At 46.4% G+C, this 23643-nt stretch overlaps 2 protein-coding genes and 1 non-coding gene across 3 annotated transcripts in view; 2 read left to right on the top strand and 1 right to left on the bottom strand.

Annotated features, from left to right (window-relative positions):
* Window positions 1-7818: 7818 nt before the first annotated feature.
* LOC125758228 (rhomboid-related protein 2-like) lies at window positions 7819-9864 on the top strand. The gene is made up of 2 exons (XM_049415206.1): window positions 7819-8343; window positions 9259-9864. Exons 1-2 carry the CDS (start codon window positions 7819-7821, stop codon window positions 9835-9837), a joined length of 1104 nt encoding a protein of 367 aa, XP_049271163.1. The 3' UTR covers window positions 9838-9864.
* A 1470-nt stretch (window positions 9865-11334) lies between these two features.
* The window catches only part of LOC125758227 (protein rhomboid-like), a 32387-nt gene continuing 20078 nt past the window's right edge, over window positions 11335-23643 (top strand). The window contains exons 1-2 of the mRNA XM_049415205.1: window positions 11335-11709; window positions 15393-15966. Of these exons, the coding sequence (XP_049271162.1) occupies window positions 11335-11709; window positions 15393-15966 (949 nt within the window). The remainder of the gene's footprint in view (window positions 11710-15392; window positions 15967-23643) is intronic.
* On the bottom strand, window positions 18784-18856 carry Trnav-aac (transfer RNA valine (anticodon AAC)). The gene has a single exon. It is a non-coding gene; the product is annotated as a tRNA-Val (tRNA).

Below are 23643 nucleotides of genomic sequence, written 5' to 3'. Positions count from 1 at the left end.
CGCCGATCGCCCCATGAAGAGATCCTCTGCGGTAGCGATTCCCGCAATATTAACGGCGGCGACGAAACGCCGTATTATGAAGGCTGTCGCTGGGGGACCAGTATGTCAGCGAAGTTAACATTAGCTTAATAATAAAGAAATTGTGAGTAATAGCGCATAACTATCGCGTATCGGCTTATAGCTTACGTAGTGAACTATTCTTAAAATTACATTTGGAATTATTCGGGCATCCTCGCCATCTCCCTCGCACATTTTCATTTCTCTTAAAAGCGGTTAGCTACTAATAAAGAAAATGAAGCACAAACGTGGAATTCCTGAGTTTAACGACCAAAGTGTAGCGGGGGTACGTCAGCTCAGCCTGACGTCACAGAGTTTGAACAACTTGCGTCTATCTACACCGTTTCTGCAGAAAAAAAAATGAGCATCCGGCAGACACAATCTCAGGACTACTTCATACGCTAATCGAATTAGTTTTACAGAAAACTATTTTTCGACGCATCGCATTGCCACCACCACATTGTTTCAAGGAAGTATGAGGAGGCATGTACTCTAGCGGGCTGTCACCTTTTCTCCGCAGACACTGCGCCATCTAGCGGCGCTGGCGTGAAGTAAGCCCGTGGCTTGGAGAAATTTCAAGGAGTTGTTTTATTTTTCCTATGTTTATTTTACTTCTTCTTTGCGTCTTCGAGGATAGTAGGATATCCATAGATGCACATATTTAGTGGCTTAAGTCGACGCCAGATATGTCATTGCAAGGTGGCCCATAGCCGTTCGAATACAACCAAAGACTCAGGTTGGCGTGGGCGCGTTGCACACCTATTCATCCAAGTCATATATACTTTAGGTATCTAGGTATATGGGAAATGAATACCAGAAAAGAAGAGGAGGAAGACGTGCGCCTGCTTAGCGCTAGAGGAACCTCGGTGCACGTTCATAATCACTGATACTGCGGCGTCGTCGCGTTAATAAACGACGTCAAGTACGGGGACTTAACAATATATATATATATATATATATATATATATATATATATATATATATATATATATATATATATATATATATATATATATATACACATTCAGTTGGTTTGTATTGTCCGCACAGCAAAACAATGCAATGGTGGGACTCAAGTTCAAAAATTTTTTTCTCAACTACAACAAAAACTACTTTGATTAAACTTTCTCTGGACAAATTGTTTATGGTTCTCAATCGTATGCGTTCTTCCGCTTATTTTTTCTTGGACCACCTTAGTGTGCTACAGATATCTCAACATAGGCCAATGTAGCGTTTCTACGAAGTTCAAGATTTAATTTTAGAACCTATTGGCCGTACACAGGCAACACAAATAATGTAGCAGATAGTACGTTTTATGGAGAGTTTTATAAAAATAATTTCTGCATTCGATCGATAATTGTCTTTCGTGAAAAAATTCCCCAAAACACGACAATTTACTCAATTTTACCTACGCTCTAAGGAGTAAAAAATATAAAGCTCCTATAAGGAACGGCCCTATAATGAAATCACGATGCTCGAAAAACGAAAAAAAAAAAGCAAGTGTTGAGAGAATGCCGAGAACGGTCGATTTATAGCGAATTTTTTTTTCGTACCTGGTTTTCGAACATTTCGTGAAGTTCAAATGACGCTCACGTGCCCAAAATTTTTTTGCCGCTCAAATTATTTTGGCAAAATACTGTATTACTAATGTCTATATGTGTGTAATTTTCTCAGATTTTTTTTTAGAGAAATTAATTTTTGTCGAGCGCCCCGACTGGGACAGTTGGCGTGGAATGACCCTATACTATACTATACAAGACTATGCTATGTTTTACTCTTTCTCCTCCTCCTTCCCCTCCCGCTCACCCTCACTTCCATTTACCACCACTTTGCTATACTAAACTATACAAGGCTAAGGCTTTGCTATGCTTTCTTTCTTTCTCTTTCTCTTTCTTTCTATCTTTTCTCTCTCTCTCTCTCTCTATGTGTTTCGTTGTCTCTCTTTCTTTGTGTTTCTTCCTCTCTCTCTCTGTTTCTCTTTTTTTCCCTCTCTATATTTTTCTCGTACCTCGCACTGGTGGCGGTGGTGGTAAACATTTTATTCAAGAAACTCTTGCCCATAGCAACGCAATCACGTGGTTCCCATAAATGCTTGTTCTGCTGGCGTGCCTGGATAGCCGAGTGGTTATGACGCTCGCCTTAGAACCGTATACGGGTTGGAATCCCATCATGCCAAAACTTTTTTCTTGTGTTTTATTTCTTCTCCTCCTACTTTCCTCTCTCCATCGCGTTGCTAGCCGACGCGATATGCCATATAAGGTACAGACCATTCACGATGATTAAAGTTTTCTGCTAACGGCACACAGGGCTTTGGCTCCGTTGTTGAAAACATTTATTCGGACGTTTCGACCGGGTACCGACATTTCACAGAGATCTTCGAAAAAGGCCGGTCCCGGTTGAAACGTCAGAACAAATGTTATGTATTTCCCAGGCATCAGGACGCGAGCCGTCAGTGCCTGGAGTTCGTGTCACCGACGTCTACTTGTTTCCACAAACTGTTTAGAAACAAAGACGAAAAATTCAGAGTACTACATGTACTCTACCATGGGACAGCAGTAATCGCCCTGAGTCCAACTATCCGCAGACATCTAAGGCAAAAGATGCGGTCATAGGGCAGTGATGCCAACCTAAGTCAACGTTTTAACCCTAGGTTGCCCCCAGAAAATGCCCTAGATTTAAAAAAAAATCCCTAGATTGACTTTTCAATATCGTCATTCAGGAATTGAACATTCAGGTTAATTGAAGAGTAAAGATAGTTTGCTTTGTGGCCCAATTCATCAGAATCTTATTAGAAGTAAAAGAAAACATCATATTAACAGCCTCTGAAGGTATTTTTTCTGCATTTTCTTTGGAGTAATTGCCCATAAAGGGCTTGCAGATGGCGCCAGTTGCTACAGAGACAGAAGTTTGTCAAGTTCGCTTTGCCCACTCATTGAAGGCATAGATGTGATCGTTCGGGTCAGTCGCAAGTCTGTCACCTCTTTCTTGTACTTTCAGCTTGCGAAGTGTGGTCAATTGCTAATTTTCCACATTTGGAAAATTAGAAATTACAAATCTGGCACATTTGGAAAGCCATCCTGTGTACTTTCGATCAGCTTCCCATATGGCCAAATCTCTTTGCCACTATTTTCCTTCTTATGGAAACGGTGCAACGGAAAGACTGAAAACACACGAACAGTTAGAAGGGTCGCAGATCGGGCTAGTTTGTGCTCCACGATCCATGAGCGCTCCATGAGCGCTTGTCTGCGTCCCTTCTTGTTCGCTGTGTTGCTTCCGCGCTATTACGATCTTTAACCCGAAGAGCCTTTTCGTCTCTTTCCATCACGCCATTGTCGTAGTAAGGAATCCGTGCCAACTGGCCCAGTTGTCAATCCTACTAGCGCTCTCTTTTTCTCAACGTCTGCTCATCCAGAAGACAGTAGACATGGAGACTTTGCACGGTGAAGGCATGTGGCGAGCGTGAACTTGGCGCGTTTTCATATGCATTACAAGACAAAATTTCTCTGCAATGGAATACGCAGGGTTTTTCCAACGCGCGCCTGTATTCGATTGACCCAAATTTGCAAATTCGGTTGCCATCCGGGCTCTCACGACGCGATGCAACTTTGCTGTGCTGCATGTGGTTGGGCGTGGCATTTACGAATACGTATTTGTGTCTCATTGGAATGGCCAGAAGTGCGGCATGCAACATTTGCGCCTGCGAGGAGACGCTTGAACACATTCTATGCTACTGCCCATCATACCAGGCTCAACGACGTAGCATGGAAGTCAAGATCCGTCACCTGGATTCAAGACCACTGACAGAAAAGAAGATCTTGGGACCTTGGCCTACGGTCTCGCATATGCGCAAGGCCACGAAAGCCCTCTTGTTCTTCTTGGGGACCACCGGACTTCGCGAGCGCCTGTGAACTAACAGCGCTAGTTCGTGTTGTGTAGTTTCAAGCTAACTTTTCATCCAACTCATTCTTACTCTTATTTTTTCTTTGCCCCTTCTTTTCTTTTCCCCCTTCCCCCACCCCAAGTGTAGGGTAGCCAACCGAGCCAAAGCTTGGTTAACCTCCCTGCCTTTCCTCTTCGTTTCTCTCTCTTTGGTTTCACAAAGCAGTAATCACCCAGGGCGCTAATGATGATACGAGTGTACGTGCTAAACACTTACGACGACAAAGTTTCATTTACCCCCAGCGTCCAGCATGTAATGATCTCGTGTTACAAAGCTGCGATCGCCTTTACTTGGCCCAGCAAAACACCAAAGCTCTCTTAAACGCAAAACAGCAAAGAGCGAAAATTGTCGTTTTTTATACGTTTCTAGTTAAAAAAAAAATCGGCAGATCCCACGTACCGTGGGAATCGATGTTATGCGAAGCATGCGCAGGAAGGTGACTGTCTCGCAATTTTTAAAATTGAGCGAAACGTTACGGAATGACGCTAGAGAAATGTGCAAATGATATACCCACACACATATTTTCAAGAGTCGCACATGTATTATATAACCAGTTGTTTACAGTTGCTTAAGGATGCCAACATCAACATAGCTTTTACCAACACCAAAAGCAGTAAGCTGATAGGTGGTGCTTATACTGTTCAATACTGGATAGCGCGAATTCGAATACGACAATGAAGGAACACAGACGCACAGGACAGGTGCTACGCGCAACTACGCTTTATTCAGAAAAGTTTCCCTAGATATATACACAGCCGAGTGGCACGCGCAGGCGCACTGCACGTACGTTACAGTCACAGTTGCAGTTGTTAGAGTTGCGTTACAGTTGTTATGCTTATACTTATCCATTATGACGGAGAACGCACGCACGTTTCACGAACCCGTGTGCATGTGTGGAAGGGGTTCTTGGCAGTTCTTGAATAAGGTCCTCATCACCGTTATCAATGAGCGCCAGCAGCTGGACAGGACTTGTTATCGGGTCCGTTCGTCAACGCGGCTACGAACGGTCTAAGTGTAGTGCGAGGTATAGTAGAGCTGCTAGAAACCGCGGATGGCTTTTACGAAGAAATGATCTATGATGCCTTCTGTCCTGGACGTGGAACCAGGGTCTTGTGATGCCCTGTCCATATCCAAGCCGTCTTTCATACCGTCTAAGAACCAGGCGCTGGTGGGTTTTGATAAATGAATGCTGAAGTCACAGGTAATCATGAGGGAGATGGTCCTCTCGGCAGAATTATTGTAGGAAGCATTGACCCCGGTTTTTGCGTAATCCACGTGATCGACGTTGCGGACCACGTGGTCGAGTGGATGGTAGCCTAGTGTCTTCCAGTGGCGCTCTGTCTTCAGCTCCCTAACTCTCCTTGTGTTGACCGCTGTGATGTAGTCGTTACGGTGCTCGGCTGCTGACCCGAAGGTCGCGGGTTCGATCCCGGCCGCGGCGGTCGCATTTCGATGGAGGCGAAATGCTATAGGCACGCTTACTGTGCGATGTCAGTTCACGTTAAAGGATAACAGATGGTCAAAACTTCCGGAGACCTACACTGTGGCGTCTCTCATAATCCTATCGGGATTTTGGGACGTAAAACCCCAACAATTACTATTATTATAACTTTCCTTCCGTGTAAATGTGTATGTCGGCGGTTACTGCGTTGATTGAGACTCTGTTACTCCGGTATGTGGGTATGTGCCACACGCGACTGAGGGAAAGAATTTCGTGACGTACGCGACAGGTATTTTGCGCTATTCATGTCATTACCAGTGAATCGTGTTCGTCATACACTCATCCTATGCTAAGCAAATTTTAGCATATTACAACCTATGGAGACGACCGGGAGAGCGCCCAGACGTAGGCGGCTAGATAGATAGATAGATAGATAGATAGATAGATAGATAGATAGATAGATACGTAGACAGAAACGCCCAAAATGCCTGAGGTTCGCTAAGAAATGCTTCGCATTTAAAACCGTGATTACTCACTAATTCCTCTCATTAGGCCACGTAATCTAACATTCGAGATACTTACAAAAGTCCCTAGATTCAATAAGAAGACGCCATTTCCCCAACAGAGAGATAGAAAGTTCTTACATCTAGGGATGAATCTCTAGGGTTGCCATCGGTACCACATTGAAGAAAATTGAGTGATAATAGTGACGAAACTGCTTGTGTTATGCATCAGATGCCACTCTGCAAACCCTTCATAATTGTGCTGCACATTTGGTTAGCTTTGTTAAGTTACTGCATCTATTTATTACTAGAATTTATTTTTGTCAGTTCACTTTAGGTACGCCATGACTGCTGCTAACGACTTTTATCTGACACTTTGCAATGTTCCAGAGGGAAGGCAGATAAATCTGACATTAGCTTCTATATTTCAGAAAATTCGGTGTTGAGGTGGTTTCAGTTGTAGCGAAGCCTTGCTCTCTCCAGCGCCTTCTAGTGGGTCGTTAAGGTGTTTAATAGACCGCACTCAACGACAGTGAGTAATGGCGACAGTCACGGCAAAGCACCAAGGAGGTTAAAAACCTCCTTGCAAAGCACGAACTCTGCGCGAGCGGCGTCCTCTCAGAAGCCAAAGAGGACGACCCACTAGAAGGCGCTGGAGAGAGCAACCCATTGCTATGTTCCAAGGCTTCGCTTACACAGTATACGAATTCCCTAAACTACACCGAACGGCCGTGGCTAGACATATCTAGAGTGTAACACGGCTAACCCGGCGCTATTTTAAGGCGCAAGCCTTTAATAGAGAGTTTGAGAATTGGGGACCCAAGACGCTGGGCCCCCAAGCTGCGTTGGGCAGCCTGCTCTTGCGTTCGTATGATCATCAGAGTTAGAGAATTGGGGCAAAGCAGGCTGCGTTGGGTCAAGCGCACGGAGCGCCACGCGCGACGAAATTTAAAATCATGCGAGACGCGGGCCATACTGCGCCTTGGCCCGTGCTGCGTCTGTGTCTTCTCGCTGGTGACCCAAGACGCCTTGGGGCCCCACGCTAGTTTTGAATTTTTGCGTCTCGGGTCAACGCGAGCGCAAGAGCCCAAGAGTGGCTTGGGTTCTGCGCATGCGCCCTGGCGGCTCGCAAGCTTCTTGAGTCCCCAAGCTCCTTGGGGCCCCAATTCTCAAACTCTCTAATGTCTCATACTCGCGATGTCCGTCGTCCGTCCGTCCGTGCCCTGGAACGGTGCCAGCTGTGGCCTCTCCCCCTCACACTCTCTCAGCTATCACGTGATGGCACAGCGGCGCATAGCAACAGTCGCGCGCTGCTCCTTCCAACACGCTTTGCGCAACTGTCGCGCAACGTGGCAGCGGCGTCGTCCAGCGGCGATGTCCGTCCGTCAACGCGCAACAGTTGCGCGTTGCTCCTTCCAACGCGCGTTGGGCAACTGTTGCGCAGCGCGGCGGCAGCGGCCCGTAGACGGAGTCGAATGGCCACAAGCTTTCGCTGAACACACTTTGGAATTTACAAAATGTCCTTCATTTTTTTATGCGGCTTTCATTTTGTGTCTGCTTAAGTCTAGCACTTGTCGTCGTTAGGCTTGATTGACGAAACTTAGAAGCTTTTAATGAATGCTTGCTTCATAGATGTCTTTGAGAGATACTCCAAATTAATTCTTCTAGCCGAAGCGACTGCCGGAAGGTACGCGGAAGGTACCACGTGGTCGCTGACTGACCTACAAAACTGATGATTCAAATTGGAATCGCTGGTCCTGAAAGGGCTAACGTCAATATTTGATTCACGCATCCTACCATCAGCCCGATTCTCAATCAGCCTTTTCGGGCGCGTGCCATTGCAGAGAACTGTCATCATCAACGCAGAAGAAGAATATATGGAGTCAGCCGTAGAGCAGCACGCCCGTGTTCAGAGCCCACCGAGGACGGATAACGTAGAACAACTGCAGAAAGGGACAGAAACGAGCCGTGCCGGTGATTACGAGCAGCTCGTCGATCTGCTGATGAGTGCGCCAGCGCCGACTACGGCGAGACTTCGAGTAAGCGACCTCAGGCGGGTCTTAGGCTGCTGCCGTACCGGGGATCTGCTTAGGGAGTACGTGGAGAGCTCCGAAGCCGAAGGCAGGGACACGCTGTCCTTGCGGGAGTGTCAGGATGCTTACCGTACCGGCAAGTACCTCGAAACGAGGCCCTGGATGCTCCACGCCCTGCGATTCTCGACCATACTCGTCGTTGGAAGACGCCGTCGGCAAGACGCGATCCTGAAGCGCGTTGGGAGTCTCTCCGTGGAGGCGGAAACAGCGGGACCCAATGATCAGTTGATCAGAGTGAACATGTGCTCGACGGCTTGCGGCATCGTCACGCACTTTCCCTTTTTCATCTTGATCGTCTCGCTGGTGCAGGTGCGTTGCATGCCCTATGAGAACTCGCTACAAAGGTGCCACTACAGCCGTGTTTCGTTTTGAGGCGAAATTCTTAGATATGCCTCATCAAACGCGAAAACTGACCTTTCACGTCGACGGCGTCAGCGTCAACACAAGTGATCAAAAAAATTATCATCACGTGATGACGACATCATATGTCGTCATAATGACGTCACGCGTCGACAAAATTTGTGACGTCATGACGTCAATGTGCCGTCACATAACGTGAGTCACTTGATGAAGTCATCACATCACATAGTCGCTTAGTCAAAGGTGGGCCGATCACGAAGGCAGTTAAAAACCAGGTGACGGGCAGAAAGCTTGCAAGCTTCCAATCCTGGAGGCTGCACGAAACCACGTTTGGCGCAGAAACCTTTCGGAGGGTGGTGGTGGAGGATCAATGCATCGACTGAGAAGAAAAAGATGTCTTTCGCCTTTGAGTAGGCTTAGGCTAATGTATAGGGACCCTGCGAGTTTCATAACTTTGACCCTAACTGAACTTATGGATGCGTCTTATGTTATTGCGTGCACTTCATGACCTAGCGCATTACTTTGGATATTTGAGCAAATATGTATAAACGTAAACGGCTAAGCCGATTTACGACTGTCAAACGAAATCGCTACGGGCCGCCTTTGATGTGCGAAAATATCAACTTCGGAAGCGTGCAGAGAACTTGCGTCCTTGTACTGTGCACTCCCGGCGTGGAGGAGGTCCAATTCCCGGTACAGAGGAAGGAAACAGTTACGAGGGAGCATTGCGCCATGTGATGCAAAGAAAGAAAGAAAAGTAGTAGATCAGGCATGCACACGCGAAGCTTCGCTTGTCGCCATTTTACCCGACGGGGCAAGTGCTTCTGATTTTTTTTTTAACAAGCTTTTTCTTTTATACTGCAGGTTGCCACGTTCGTATATCACTGTGCTCTTCCTTCCTGCTCCGAATCCAACAAGGACCGCCAGCTCTGCCAACTACCCTGCAACACCTCTCTCATCTTCAACCCACGCAAGCGGCGAGAGTTGTGGCGGTTCCTCACTTACTCGCTGGTACACGACGGTTTCCTGCACCTCGGCAGCAACGTGCTCCTCCAGATCGCCTTCGCCTTCCCGCTGGAAGTGGTCCACTCGTGGTGGCCGATAATGCTCGTATACGTCAGCGGGCTGCTCTGCGGTCCGCTAGCGCAGTCGCTGATGAACCCCGACGCCTTCATTGCTGGTTCGTCGAGCGGGGTGTACTCCCTCCAGACGGCGCACTTGGCGCACGTCCTAACCAACATACGCGACATGGAACTGGTCGGGCTCAGAATAGCCATGCTGCTTCTCGTTTACTTGAACGACCTGTACTCGATTGTGCGGGGCCCCCAGGACCGCCATGGTCAGCTTTTAAGCTACGCCGGTCACTACGGTGGTGCCCTGGCTGGTCTAGTAGTAGGGCTTCCGGTGCTCAACTCTGCGCAACGCGAGCGTCCCTGTTTGTGACGCAGATATTGACAATAAACTTCCTTAGTTTTCTCTATGGACCGCACTCTTATCCAATGAAGTTCGTTTCCCTACTTTTCTGTGGAACTTATAAGCACTGCTACACTGGCGTCACTAAGACAGGCAAAGGTCGTCCCGCGATGGTGACTACACTGATGTACTTTTATACGTATTACAAACAAACAAACAAACAGACAAACAAACAAACAAACAAACAAACAAACAAACAAACAAACAAACAAACAAACAAACAAACAAACAAACAAACAAACAACAAACAAAACATGGCGCTGAAAAGCCCCTCAGCTATAATTCCGCGGGTTATAGCCTTCCTTGTATAGCCTTTCTTGCAGCCATTTTCTTGCAGACATTGCGCTTTAAACCAAGTATGTGTCATGGGAATTATCCCAATATTGAATGCGTGTTATGTTAGACCACCTCGAGCACCCAGCCCAGGAATTTCACTCCCTCAGTTTATGCCCACGCTGAAAGTATTCGAAGCCGAAAGCAGGGTTGCGATAAGTTTTAGCTAGCGTGCTGGTCGCGCAATTACTAAATACTTTTGCTTGGATGTGTGACTTCACTGCGAAATAAACGTGACACTGTAGTCATGTGTATTTCAGCACTGTGTAACAACAGAACAAAACATTTACAGTTGCATACCGAACGCTGTGCAATTTTATCACTACCTTTGGACTGCTGAGCGCATTACTTTTATTACTAAAGGTTTTACTGGTGTATTCCTCAATACATCTATTTTCGCCAACAAATCTGCAACATTGTGAAAACTATGAAACAGAAAGGCAGCTGATACAGAGGCATCCACAAGACGTGCGCCATAATATTTCCAGAATAATTATATGGCTTTCAGAAAAGATTTTTCTGCGATCATTTCAAGCACACTGACTCTACACGTTGCTATGGCAATCTGTTACAGAAAAATAATATCCTAGAGGAGAAAAGAAATTCTAGTTTTGAAAGTCATAAAGTTCAGCTGTTCTCGCTTTAATATATGCCGAATTTCTAAAACATCGGACGCAGATGCCCATCAGATAGCACCGGAAGCACCAAGCACATCTCGGCACCCTTAATAAGCTGATCAATAAACGTGATCAACAAAATGCGTGGCAGTGTCACCCTACTCACGGCGCACCATAGCAACGTGTGTTGTTTAGTGCTCTAGACTTCAGCAGGATTGCGTAAAAAAAATGCGTGAAAGATTCATGAACTGATATCTGCTTGGGAGGCGGGCAAAATACTAGAAACTAAGTTGTTGCTCATGTTTTCCGCGGTGCCCTTGCAGACGCCTATCTGCATACGCTGCCAACTTGAAAAAAGCCAAGGTGCGCCTGGCACAGTGGCACCTCTTCCATCGAATACCTCCTCGAGCGTACTCTTTTCCAACGGTTGGATATAGGCGCATCGGCTGACCGCATCAGCTCGCAGAGTCAGGTGCTGTTTACAGAAAAGAACAGGTTTTGCTGCATCATTGCCAATATGGGCAACGGAATGGCAGCCGCCAGAAAGCAGAAGATATGGATGGAAGAGATTCCGTTCTGGACCGATATCTACCGAAGATTGCAACGTGGCGACAAGGCCTACGCAGTGGAGCTCAGGGCGTTCCTCACACCGATGGCCAAGTGTCCAGCTAGCGTTATTGAAGAGCTTAGCGAGCTTGTGGACGAAGACGAAAAAAGCTGGCTCACGCTCGAACAGTTCCTGCTCATCACAACCTCTGGCCATCCATCCACCGTAAGACAGAAGAGATTTCATAGGGTCGTCACAGCCGCCGCCAACGTCTACGCAGGCAAACTACAGCGGGCGAGGGCGGTGCGATGCGCCATGATTGACTATCCGCTCTTTGTACTTCAGGTAAAGATCGCAAAGTTGTAAACTGTAGACTGTTATAAACTGTTGTAAACTGTGGCGACGTTGCAGACTTACCGCGGGAGGATACAACAACGAGAAAGAAGACATCAGCGCAGTGTGTCGTCTTTTTTTTCTTGTCGTTGTCTCCTCGCGCTGCAAGTCTACTGTAATAGATTTTAAACTAGCCCAAGCCTCTACACTTGTAAATGAAGGCGCTTACGGAATATTGTAAACATGGTGCAGACACGGCAACAGTTCACATGAGGACGTTTAACTATGCATACCTTGCTACATGGGCATGCGCACATTATGGGTCAATCCCTTGCAATGAACGTCCAGTTGTGATAAAGGTGCTCCGGAGACTGAGGCGTATTAAAGCAAAAGTTCTCTTTGCAACTTAGCTCATTTTGGAAGCGCATCCACCGATCTCTCAATATAAAAAGGTCACACGGACCCATCGGAGGCATTGAAAACATTGTGCACCTCACGTGGTTTTGCCGTGCCTCCGCGATCGGCTCACCTTTGGCCAAGCGACGATGTCGTGTGATTTCCTCATCAATGATCGCCATAGTGACGTCATGTCATACTGTAGTTCAGCGCAAGAAACAGACAACAGACGAGCGAGAGGACAAGGACACAGCGCATTCTTCCAACTAAAGTTTATTGGATTGGGACGCATGTATATATACACACAGGGAAAGCAAGAAAAGAAAAAAACCAGGAAGTAAAAACCAAAAGGTGAAATCAAGAAACGTGCCGATGTCACACACGTGTGCCAACACCACCCCCCTTCCCATGTTTCGCCAAAAACAAAAGCTCTTTGTCCGAAAGATGCAAGGAAGGCATGCTTACACATGCGTCCCAGACCGTTTGATTTCCTCAGCCTCGATGATTTCCCTCACCCTTTTGTTTTTGGCGAGACATGGGAAGGGGGGCGGTGTTGGCACACGTGTGTGACTTATTGGAACTTTTCTTGATTTCACCTTTTGGTTTTTACTTCCTGGTTTTTTCTTTTCTTGCCTTCCCTGTGTGTATATATACATGCGTCCCAATCCAATAAACTTTAGTTGGAAGAATGCGCTGTGTCCTTGTCCTCTCACTCGTCTGTTGCCTGTTTTTTTGCGCTGAACTACAGTATGACTGACTCGTTCCAGCTCGCCCAACAAACAACGTTGCTAAGTTAGACGTCATGACGACGTTACAAACTTTGACGACCTGTGACTTCATGATGACGTGTTGATGTGATGACATCACTCGTGTCGACGCTGACGGTCACGTTTCGCGTTTGATGACACATATAAGGCTTTCGTCTTACCCAGGCCCGTAGCCAGGGGGGAGGGGGCTAGAAGCCCGGCACCCCCCCCCCGAAATTTTGGTGAAGTATGTGTTTTTACCAAAAATAAATAATAAAAATTGGTGTTCTCAAAAAGTCAAGGTTTTCAGCAAGCGCCCCCCCCCCCCCCACCCCCGAAAAAAATTCCTGACTACGGGCCTGGTCTTACCATGTCATTACTCGCTTTATCTAAATGTCCAAATGTACACGATTTACGCCGAGCGCGAACGAGATGCAGATTATTGAGTTTATTGCTACGTTCACGATGCCACTTACATTCGCAGGAAGCAGGTGTATGCTTTAAAGAAAAAAATTCTCACCATCTCCCACTAAAGGTAACCATGTGGGGATGCGTAGCAGCGCATGGGTCGACTTGAAGTTCCGTTGATCACGGGCACCCTGCCCGACGTTAACGCGTCCTTGCAAGTGGGGCACACCATGAATTCACAGTAGCTGCTGTTCCTGTTACTCGTGCCGAACTCTTGTTGGAGCACGCCACGCGGGTTCATCGTGCGTCTGCATAATCTCGTTCCCCGACGCCATCACGTGATTGCTGAGAGAGTGTAAGCGGGAGAGGCCACATCGTCTTAACCAGCCCCTTACACAGGCCTGAACGCGCTAGCGCGTGCCAGCGCGTTCTGACTAGGATACAACGCGTTGGTTCATCGTGCTTCTGCAGAATCTCGTTCGCCGACGCCATCACATGATTGCTGAGAGAGTGTAAGGGGGAGAGGCCACAGCGTCTTACCCCAGTCCCTTACACGGGCCCGAACGCGCTAGCGCGTGCCAGCACACGTGGTTTTGTCTGCGTTACGCCAAGCTAGGACAGCATACGGCAGCCCAAGCCCCTAAAGTGCTCTGCCCATATCATCATCAAGGCGGCCGAAGAGCAAGACGAAGAAGACTTCTCCTTGGCGTGAGCGTGCGCTCAATATGTTACAGATGGCTATAGTAGGTTTTAGAAAGCGGACGGTCGCCAATGAAACTGCGGACAAAGCCCAGCGCAAAAGCTGCTTCGCATCTAAAAATTCACCGACGATTACACTACTGCCGAATGCGAATTCTAAGCGCAGCTGCTTAGGGGTTTTAATTTGGCATTAAGTTGAGCAAATGCGCATTTGTCAAGGTGACGCGGCGTGGCACGGCACGAGTGGGAATATAGAATGCTCGGTTTTCGAGTAAACGTAACATGGTGAACCTGGCGTCGTTAACTTCAGCCGCCGCTGGCTGACGCGAACGCTGCGCTGGAGAGTCCGCTAGAGCGTTCCACCAGCACCACCCCTAATTAAAAAAAAATGGGGAGGGGCGAAGCATGTAGGGAAGGGTGTTTCAGCTCCACTAACGTGAAACCTGTGGAGGGGCGAAGCATGTAGTGTGCGCCGGTGTTCCCCACAGCAATATCACTGCTAATGGGCAATCACAGACAGAATAAAGATTAGACAAAGAGACCCGCAGTCCGCTTTTATTTAACGTGCACGCTGCGAATATTTATTCTTCAACTACTCACAAGAGAAATCTGCCACCGGCACTACGTTGCAGGTGAAGATCCAGTACCTACATATACGCGGTGGGCGGTGAACGGTTCTGCAGCACGAGCAGTCGATTTTTTTTCAATCAAGAAACTCGCTAGCAGACGCTGTCTGCGTCGGCGTCATCTCTCGAGGGCGCGTTCTCGTTCCTTGCGAGCTGGTAGTTCAGCGTTCATCGCAGTTTTCAACGCGCGCCGTTCGCTCTCTCTCGCCACATGGCGAGCGCTGAGGCAGTGGCGCCCTCTCTTGCGCTCAAGCAAATGGAACAGACGACGATGCGTGATGCACGCCGACACCCTAAAGTGCTTCGCCCCTAAAAATGAGAGGAATATCTGTATGGGCCATGAAGTATGTACTGGCAGGGGTTTTGCAGAGAAAACTACACGAATCACTAGATATGTGTGCTTATAGACAACGTCCTTCTGGTTACTGTCAAGGAGGTCTAAACAAATTTTTTTTAACCTCCTTGGTTACTGTCTGGCTTAGTAGGCAACTTCGATCATTAAATATGTGCCACTGACTATCTTCCCGAAGAATTACTTCGGTATTGCGTGTATTATATCGGCGCACGTCTATTTTTTGCCAATATACGGCTGCAGCTTCCTCCCTAATTCAATCTAGACAAGAATCATTTATATCGCAACCATGCTTCAGATATGTGTACTATTTATGACTCACAGAGTGTTTACTCTTGAAGTGAGACTGAAGGTAAGATTTCCACCAAAAGTTAAAGGTGCGAAGATTCCTTTGCATTCCCAACTTTGCTTTGTTTAGACTCCTTTACTAAACCAGAGCATTGAGGCTGTCGCTGCTTTTTTCTGCAGGTTCTCTTCTTCATCCTCATAACGGTAACGCAGATCGTCACGTACTTCCAGTACCTGTACCGCTGCTGTCCGACCAGTACCAAGGAACTCGAAGAGTACATGCGCTTCAACGACAAGCTCGTCCTCGTGATGGAGCGCAAACGCGAGTTCTGGCGCAACGTGTCGTTCGTTCTCGTCAGCTTCAACGGCCTGTCGCTGGCGGCCAGCGCGGTGATCCAGATGCTGGTCTGCCTGCCCATCAGCTTCCTGCACAGTCCCTGGAAGATACCGTTCATATACGCGGCAGGAGCCTTCACTGCCGCTCAGATCACTTACATATGCCGCTATGGCTTCACTATGGGTGCCTCAGCGGCCATCTACGCTGTACTTTGGGCGCACGTGGTCGATGTCCTGGTCAACCGCTCCCAATTTGGCAGCGTGGCCGGACGCGTCATCGTGGTCTTCATTTACACAGCTGCCGACGCGGCTCAGGCGTACTTCCTGAATCGCATTCCGAGTGTAGGCACTCTTCCGCACCTTATTGGTGTGGCGATCGGGTGCACAATGGGTGTTGTGATTCTGCGCAAGAACCGAGGTCAGAAATGGGAGAAGTGGGTTTACCGCATCATAAGATGGCTTCACTGGATAGTGGTCGCGTTCGCACTCGAACAGGCAACAATGGGATCGACGTATTAAGAAGTTGTACGCCAGAAAAGTTTTCAAGCGGGGCTTGTAGCGCAGGAACTCCATTGTCTTTCTTTGCCCAGGCAGCATTAGTATATAGTGCACGTGTGTTCTGAGTGTGTGCGGCAAAAAGTTGTTACTCAGATGCACACTTACTCACACTCAAGGGACTAAGCCAATCACGAAGCATGGTATTTTGGTAGGAATAATACAAACGGTGCGCGGCTTATCACCCCTTCCACAGTGTACGTTAAGGTAATTTATTCTTGGCTGGGATTAGGACACAGATGCCACGTCAGGTGCGCCTGCGCTTTAGGCGGCCGATAACGATCTTGATGTAGGTAAAACTACAGAACGATGTGCAAAAGTACCGCACACTCCAGCGATTTCTACGGCTCTGAGCACATGTACTGCGACAGCGGAACTTTCCACCTACCTGATTTGCATTATTGTTTGCTTTGATTCCCCTGTCACTATGACTTATATCTACTATATGCGATTTAGCAAGAAAAAGCTCGATCTCTCTTACACCTGCACTGATAACGTATGCATAATGTAGCCGCTGTGAATTGTGCGGCCGCCAAAAATCTCAGACTCCGCCTGCACATCAGCGTCGAGTAACTGCTGAGAATTGTTGCTGAGCGATAGCTCAGTCGGAAGCGCGCTCGGCTCCCAAGTGCATATTGTCTCACTGAAATGGCCTAAAATCGCAGAGCTAGGACCCGTGAAGAAAACTTATTTTTCTTCCAGCTCTGGCAATGGCGAATCTGCATGGGCGTGATGATGTGCTGTGACGATGACAAAGTCGGCGCTGTGTGTCGTCGATGTCAACAGCGGTCGTCATCAAATCAATGGTACCGCGACAAAAGGCAAACCTTCTTTAGAGCACTTAAGTGGTGTCCTTTAGTGAACTAAAGAGAGGGCCAACCTTTGTTGATCCGTTAGCTCTGATTGCGCAGTTTTCTTATCTTCACACACACACACACACACACACACACACACACGCACACGCACACATGTCCCTGTCTTTAACGGCCACATCTTTCTACCAAATATGCTTTCGGCATATCATTGTGTTAATTCCTCACGATGTCTCACGTGTACGGTTGTGAAGTGCAGCACCGTGTTACGAGAGAATAAAGTTTTTTGATCTCAAATGACAAACACAGCTTCGCATACTTCAACTTCGAAGTTTTTTTTTTCTGGTTTCTACAACGTTTCCAATGTGAGGACCTCTAGAAAAGATATGTCTCACGAAATCTCAACGAAATCTCTTTTTTTTCTTTTCTCATTTTAGGAGGTGCACCAGTAAGTGGGAAAAGCACACATCTATAATGCGACACGAATCCGTGCACGTGTTTTTGTAGACTCGTTTGTCACACGCAGCAGAATCAAATAAACAATGCCAACCAAACATTAAGATTGATACGTACAAGCAAACTTGCTTGCCCGTATAAAAGCATGCCCATTGAAATAGATATTGTCACGTTGTCGTGACGGCGAAGACGGCAGTCGGTGCCATTTGAGACGTAACTCGTTATTTGAGCGAACCTGTGCCCGGGAAACGAAAAGTCAAACGACAAGCAATACGCGTTGTACACTGATAGCGGCGAACAGAGCGTCGGCCGTCGATAATCTGATTTGCGGTAAGGCGCGTCGGCGTTTATACATGCCGCATCGAACATTCGAGACTTTTCGCTGGTGGCCGCATTAGTTCAAGAATAAACTCAACTGTTCGCTTTTGCGCGCTCAAGCCTAACAGAACATTCTAAAATAATCTAGAATGGTGCGAGACATTCGCGCGCGGTTTGCGCAAGGCAGTAATACACGTGTAGTGGACCGCTAAGATAAAACATGTAAGGAAAGGAGCCCGTGTGGCAATATTAACAATATTAAATGTTTACTTCACATGTAAACCTAGCAAAGTGCTCTTAAAAAGGTAAATCAAGCTAAATATGTGATGGTGCTCTATTTGATAGAGCGAAATGGCAAGCCTTCATAGAAAAAAAGTCATAAATGCTGGATGATCATTTAGGAATTCAGAAACTTGGCGAGTGACTTCCGGGTTATCGTAAATTACGAACGCTGGCATTTTTTTCTCTTCGTGTTAATCAGCGGGCGGAAATACACCACTGCAATCGGTAGAGCAATGCTTTCATAAAAATGTCCTCGGTCGGGGTGCAGGTATTTTCGCATGGGCTGTCATTATAATTGAGACCTAGAAGTAAAAATAACGAGTTGGCTCATAAGTGAAAGTCTTCTTGCTTTTTATTATTAAGTGAGAATCATTTCTTAGCGAACCAAAGGCACTTTGAGCGTTTCTATCTATCTATCTATCTATCTATCTATCTATCTATCTATCTATCTATCTATCTATCTATCTATCTATCTATCTATCTATCTATCTATCTATCTATCTATCTATCTATCTATCTATCTATCTATCTATCTATCTATCTATCTATCTATCTATCTATCTATCTATCTATCTCGTCGGATGGATGAACGAACGAACGAACGAATAAATGAATGTGTACCGGGATGTTCGTTACGTTCCAGCGCGCCTCTCTAAACACGCGATTGGAACTAGATGGAAAGAACTGAAGACGCCGTTTGATTTTAATGGTGACGTCACCTAATGGCACGGCATTGGATCGAGGGACATAACATCCAGCAGACGTTACTTCCGCAAACCTGCAAAAAAAAAGTAAGCTGAAAAAATAAAAACTGTTCTTGCCAGGGATCGAACCTGGGACCTTCCGCGTGTTAGGCGGATGTGATAACCACTACACCACAAGAACAGAACGGCTTCCGAGCTTAAAAATCACGCAGTAATGGTCCCGCTCTCTTCCCAGTGTGTGTAGTGCGGTCAGATGCTGCCCCGTATTTTTAATGCCTACGCACTACAAATATCACTATGAGTGAAGAGCGCGGGAAATTATAATCATGCCTGAGTTGTCTGTCCTTGCTAGCAGTGTCCCCTGACTCAAACAAGAAATAAATAACAAAATAATCAAACACAATAATAAATAGATAAACAAAATAAATAAATAGTTAAACTATAACAAAACAAAAATATCAGACACACACACACACAAAAAAAAAAAAAAAAACGTGCGCAGCTTGCACTGTGGCGCAAGGCTGGAGCCAACAACGGAGGTAGTGTTCGACCTAACTTCTTTTAAAGGGACACTAAAGAGCAAAACGATTTTTCTCATATTAGTACAGCACTCTTTCAGGATACCGAAAACACCACGCTTGCTGCAAGAAGACGCATAGTAAGCGAGAAAACGCGCCAAAACAAAATGTGGGTGGCGACGCTACCTTGAAGTTTCCGCACCATTCGCCGTGACGTCACATATTTTGACGGCACCTACTAGGGACTACGTAATTCCTAATCGGTAAAAACGAAGTACATTGTCCTCGGAGGGGCCCATAAACTTAACATACCATGTTTGGGGTAATTTTGTTGAGCCAATGGCGCCAAAATACGAAAAATGCACATTGAAATCCGTGACGTCATGCGGGAGATTTGGCGCGAAATTTAAAAATGAAGCTTTGAACTTGATTTTCTCCTCTATTAACAAACCTATGATGGCGAAATTAACGAGATTAGAGTTCTCAGAGCACAATTTATCGATCTAGGCCGATTCATTGTTTCCCTTTAGTGTCCCTTTAAGTTTTTGCTAATGATGCCAAGCTTTTGCTAGACATGCTAAGTTTTTCCTAGTAGTACTAAGTATGGCTTGGCTTGGCTATCCTCCAGTTTTGTCGGTTCCCCACATTACGCACGTGTCACGTGGTTCTGGCGGGAACATGTCACGTGACCAGCTTTTACGTGTGGTGTGATTTTAGTCACGTGACTAGCTCTTACGCGGTTCTTAGCGGGAACATTTCCCTTGACCCGTAGTTACGTGATTTTCAGTCACGGGGCTAGTTGTTACGTGATGTTACGTGATTTTAGTCACGTGACTATCTGTTACGTGGTTTTGGCGGGAACATGTCACGTCACTAGATGTTACGTGGCTTTGGCGGAAATATGTCGCGTGACTAGATGTTACATGATGTTACGTGATTTTGAATCAAGTGACTAGTTACGTGGTTTATGGCGGGGACATATCACGTGACCAGTTGATGTTACGTGATCATGGTCACGTTACTAGCTGTTACATGGTTTTGGCGGGACCATGTAATGTGCTACAAGCTACGTGATGTTGCGGGATATTGAGTCACGTGACTAGTTACGTGATGTTACTAGATTTTTAGTCACGTAACATACTCGCCCATCATAGTTATTGCATTCCACGACCGGACAAATCGGCGCACCTGTTGTGGGAACGAAGCAGAAAACAAAGAAGAGGATGAAGAGAGCGCGTGCCGGTTCACTTCTGTTCGCAACACCCGGCGCAACGAAAAGCGTTCACAGCTCCGCTGCTAAAATACAATAATGAGCCAACAAAAAATAATAAGGGAAATAAGAATTTAATTGGCGTATGTGAGTCCTGTGCAAACAGTATCGTTTCACTTATCACAGCATGCACGTGGAGTACGATGGTAGGCATACTTCTGCCAGGCAAACCTACTTATTTTTCTTTAAAAAGCCTATCTATCTATCTATCTATCTATCTATTTATCTATCTATCTATCTATCTATCTATCTATCTATCTATCTATCTATCTATCTATCTATCTATCTATCTATCTATCTATCTATCTATCTATCTATCTATCTATCTACACTGCAAACGCAAACTAGCCGAATTAGGCGTTTTAAGGGCTACAATCCTCCTTAATACTACCTTCATCTGGACAGTACTACCTTAGGGCGTAATGAGGTGGGTGTAATAAAGTTCTGCGTCCTCAATTTTACTTCGTTAAGAAATTATGTGGAAGAAAGGAGGTAAATTCACTATCTGACGCCATTCGTCGAATGGAGTTAGAGGAACGATAAACTCCCATCTCATTTCCTCTGGCATGTTTTCTCTTTTTTTTCCGAAGCTTTCCATAATGCCTTCAGTGCTGGCGGGCATGTATGCAGCTGTGCGGGGGAAAGAAGTAAAAGATAGAGGCGGCATGCTTCAGCGCACTAAAAATCCCCTTGCACAGATAGCCCACAGAAAGAGATATACGCGACCCTCCGAACGGCTGGAGAGGAAGCGAGGAAGCCCTTTGGCCTTGGCGGCTGCAGCCTAGTGCGGCCCGCCCCCGCCAGGTCAAAAGCAAGCCAGACGAGGCGCTACCGAAGTGAAATGGGACAAAGCTTCTCGCCGCATGCGCGCGCGAAGAAAAAAAAAACAGAAAAAAAGAAACGTGAGGAGGGAGTCGTTCCCGCGGCGGCGCGATCGTCGTAGCTAGGCCGGCTGGGCCTTGTGAACGCCACTTCTCAACTGATCAGCTGTGTCGGTCGTGTGTGCGCGTTTTGTGCCCGCAGCCTCGCTGTGTTCTCGCCGCTCGATGTGATATGCGTGGTTTGACGACAGTGCGACATGCTGCCCTGCGAGTGTGATAATCGCGACGGCCTGTCGACTCAAGCGAGCGTGCCGCTGTGCATTACCAAGCAGATGATGGGCACCCGGGCACCCTGCGTGCTCGGCACAGTCAGGAACAAAAATGGTAATACTGATGTTCTCTCTCTTTGCCAGCCCTTATCGTCGCTTATGCACCTGTAGATGACCTTCTGCACATTGCGTCGCTTGAAAATTGCAATGAAAAGCAAAAAAAAAGAAACAAAAGAAAATCGGCATGTAAAGCTTGCGAAATGCCCGCCAGCGCACCATCAGCATGGCATGTAAGCCATGCCGTACATTACACGCATGTCATTCATTGTTTCCATGTTACCAGCTGTCATTTATGTACGTCATACAGTCACGTCACGCTATACCAATCTTGGTATGATAATATCAAGTTAGAGAACCGGACGCGAGTGCACCAGGCTCCATGCCGTAAATGACATACATGTCGTTATTTTCATGTTACTATATGTCATTTATGTTCGCCGCACAATCACGTCACGCTTTATCAATTAAGGTGAATGTCAAGCTAGCGAACCGGCCGCGAGCGCACCATGAGCGTGGCGTGTGTACATGACATGCATGTCATTATTTTCATGTTGCCAGCTGTCATTTATGTTGGATGTACAGTCACACTGCACAATACCAATTATGGTCTATATGAAGCAGGCGAAACGGCCCCTAGCGCCCCCGAGACCATGTTGTCAAAATAACGCCATACATGACAAGCGTGTCATGATTTGCACGTTAGAAACTGTCATTTATGTGCGTCATACACTCTTGTGACGCCATACGTATTTTGGTAAATATCAAGTTAACGAAACAGTCGCAAGAGAACCAAGAGAGTGACGTGTAAATCATGTCGTTAATGAAATGCATATCATGATTTTCAAGTTAAGACCCGTCATTCATGTTCTTCATGCAGTCGTGTCATGCCACACGAATTTTGGCATACATCCCATTAACGAAACACCCACACGAGCTATGAGTCGTAGGCGGCTAGACAGATAGGTAGATAGATCCGTTCAAAGTGGTAGAAGTGTTTAATAAATGCTTCGCATTTAAGTCGTTAAACTCAGATAGCAATGATGTGTGATGCATGTTTTGGAACTTCTGTGAATATCACTCATGCTTCATACGACCAGTCAATCGACCCAGGAGTGCGCCCTGATAAAGTTGTTCGCACGATATAATTTTCTTGCCTGCGATAAAGCATGAATGAGGCATGATGCTTTCAGGGAATATATATTAGAGCAAAAGGCCACGGTTATCACATTGTCACATGATGGAATGTGCATAAAGGACAACTTTGTTTGCGATTTATTCTTTTCTCCAACTTCATTTGTTTGTTTTAATCATTCGTCATCGTGTCAATTTGCGCACACTGACATGTGACAAGACCGTGCGCTCTCATTTTGCAGCATCTACCTTGGATGCAGTCAACTACCCTGGACATCTTTCTCCCGCCATGCAACTGTGAGAACCCACCGAAGCACAGATTGTCAGGAAGTGAAAAGACTTTTCGGCAAGAATATTGCATTGCGCACTCTGCCCGTCTCCTGAAATAGCATATTAAGGTACATAAGCACTGTACATTCATACATATGCATCAAGGAACAGTGAAATAGCATATCAAGGTACATTAACATCATTAGCTTGGATTCATTTAGCTAGAACGAATAAATCATGTTAAAGCTATACAATGACGGCCATATCATGTGACAGACATCTGCTAAGTGCAGTGTGTATTGTGAAGCACATGCGTTTTATGGTATTGAATGAATCGATAAATGTTTATTCCAGCAAAATACAGAAAATGGGCCTCAAGTGAAAAGCGACAATGGTAGCTTGAGAAGTGCACAAGGCCCAGTAGAGCAAAAAGAGAGACAGAGCAGCAGAAACGTGTGCACGTTCAAAGACAAAACATATACGCATACAAAAAGAAACAGGAAAGTCAAAGCAGAAGAAACGTGCACATTCAAAGGCAAAACGCCTACGCCATCTGCAAAGTGACAAAATCAAAAAGGGTGAACCTTTACGCTAGTGAAAACAATGAAAATCAGAAAACAGTGAAAACA

This window comes from Rhipicephalus sanguineus, chromosome 4 (genome assembly GCF_013339695.2).
Source record: "Rhipicephalus sanguineus isolate Rsan-2018 chromosome 4, BIME_Rsan_1.4, whole genome shotgun sequence".
NCBI lineage: Eukaryota > Metazoa > Arthropoda > Arachnida > Ixodida > Ixodidae > Rhipicephalus > Rhipicephalus sanguineus.
The sequence above is the reverse complement of the archived record's forward strand: the minus strand, read 5'-3'. Positions and strand labels throughout refer to the sequence as shown.

Excerpts from the sequence above, each read along its gene's own strand:
- LOC125758228 (XM_049415206.1), top strand. The coding sequence starts at position 7,819 with ATGGAGTCAGCCGTAGAGCAGCACGCCCGTGTTCAGAGCCCACCGAGG. Across the intron at positions 8,344-9,258 it reads TGATCGTCTCGCTGGTGCAG|GTTGCCACGTTCGTATATCA; the intron begins GTGCGTTGCATG and ends TTTATACTGCAG.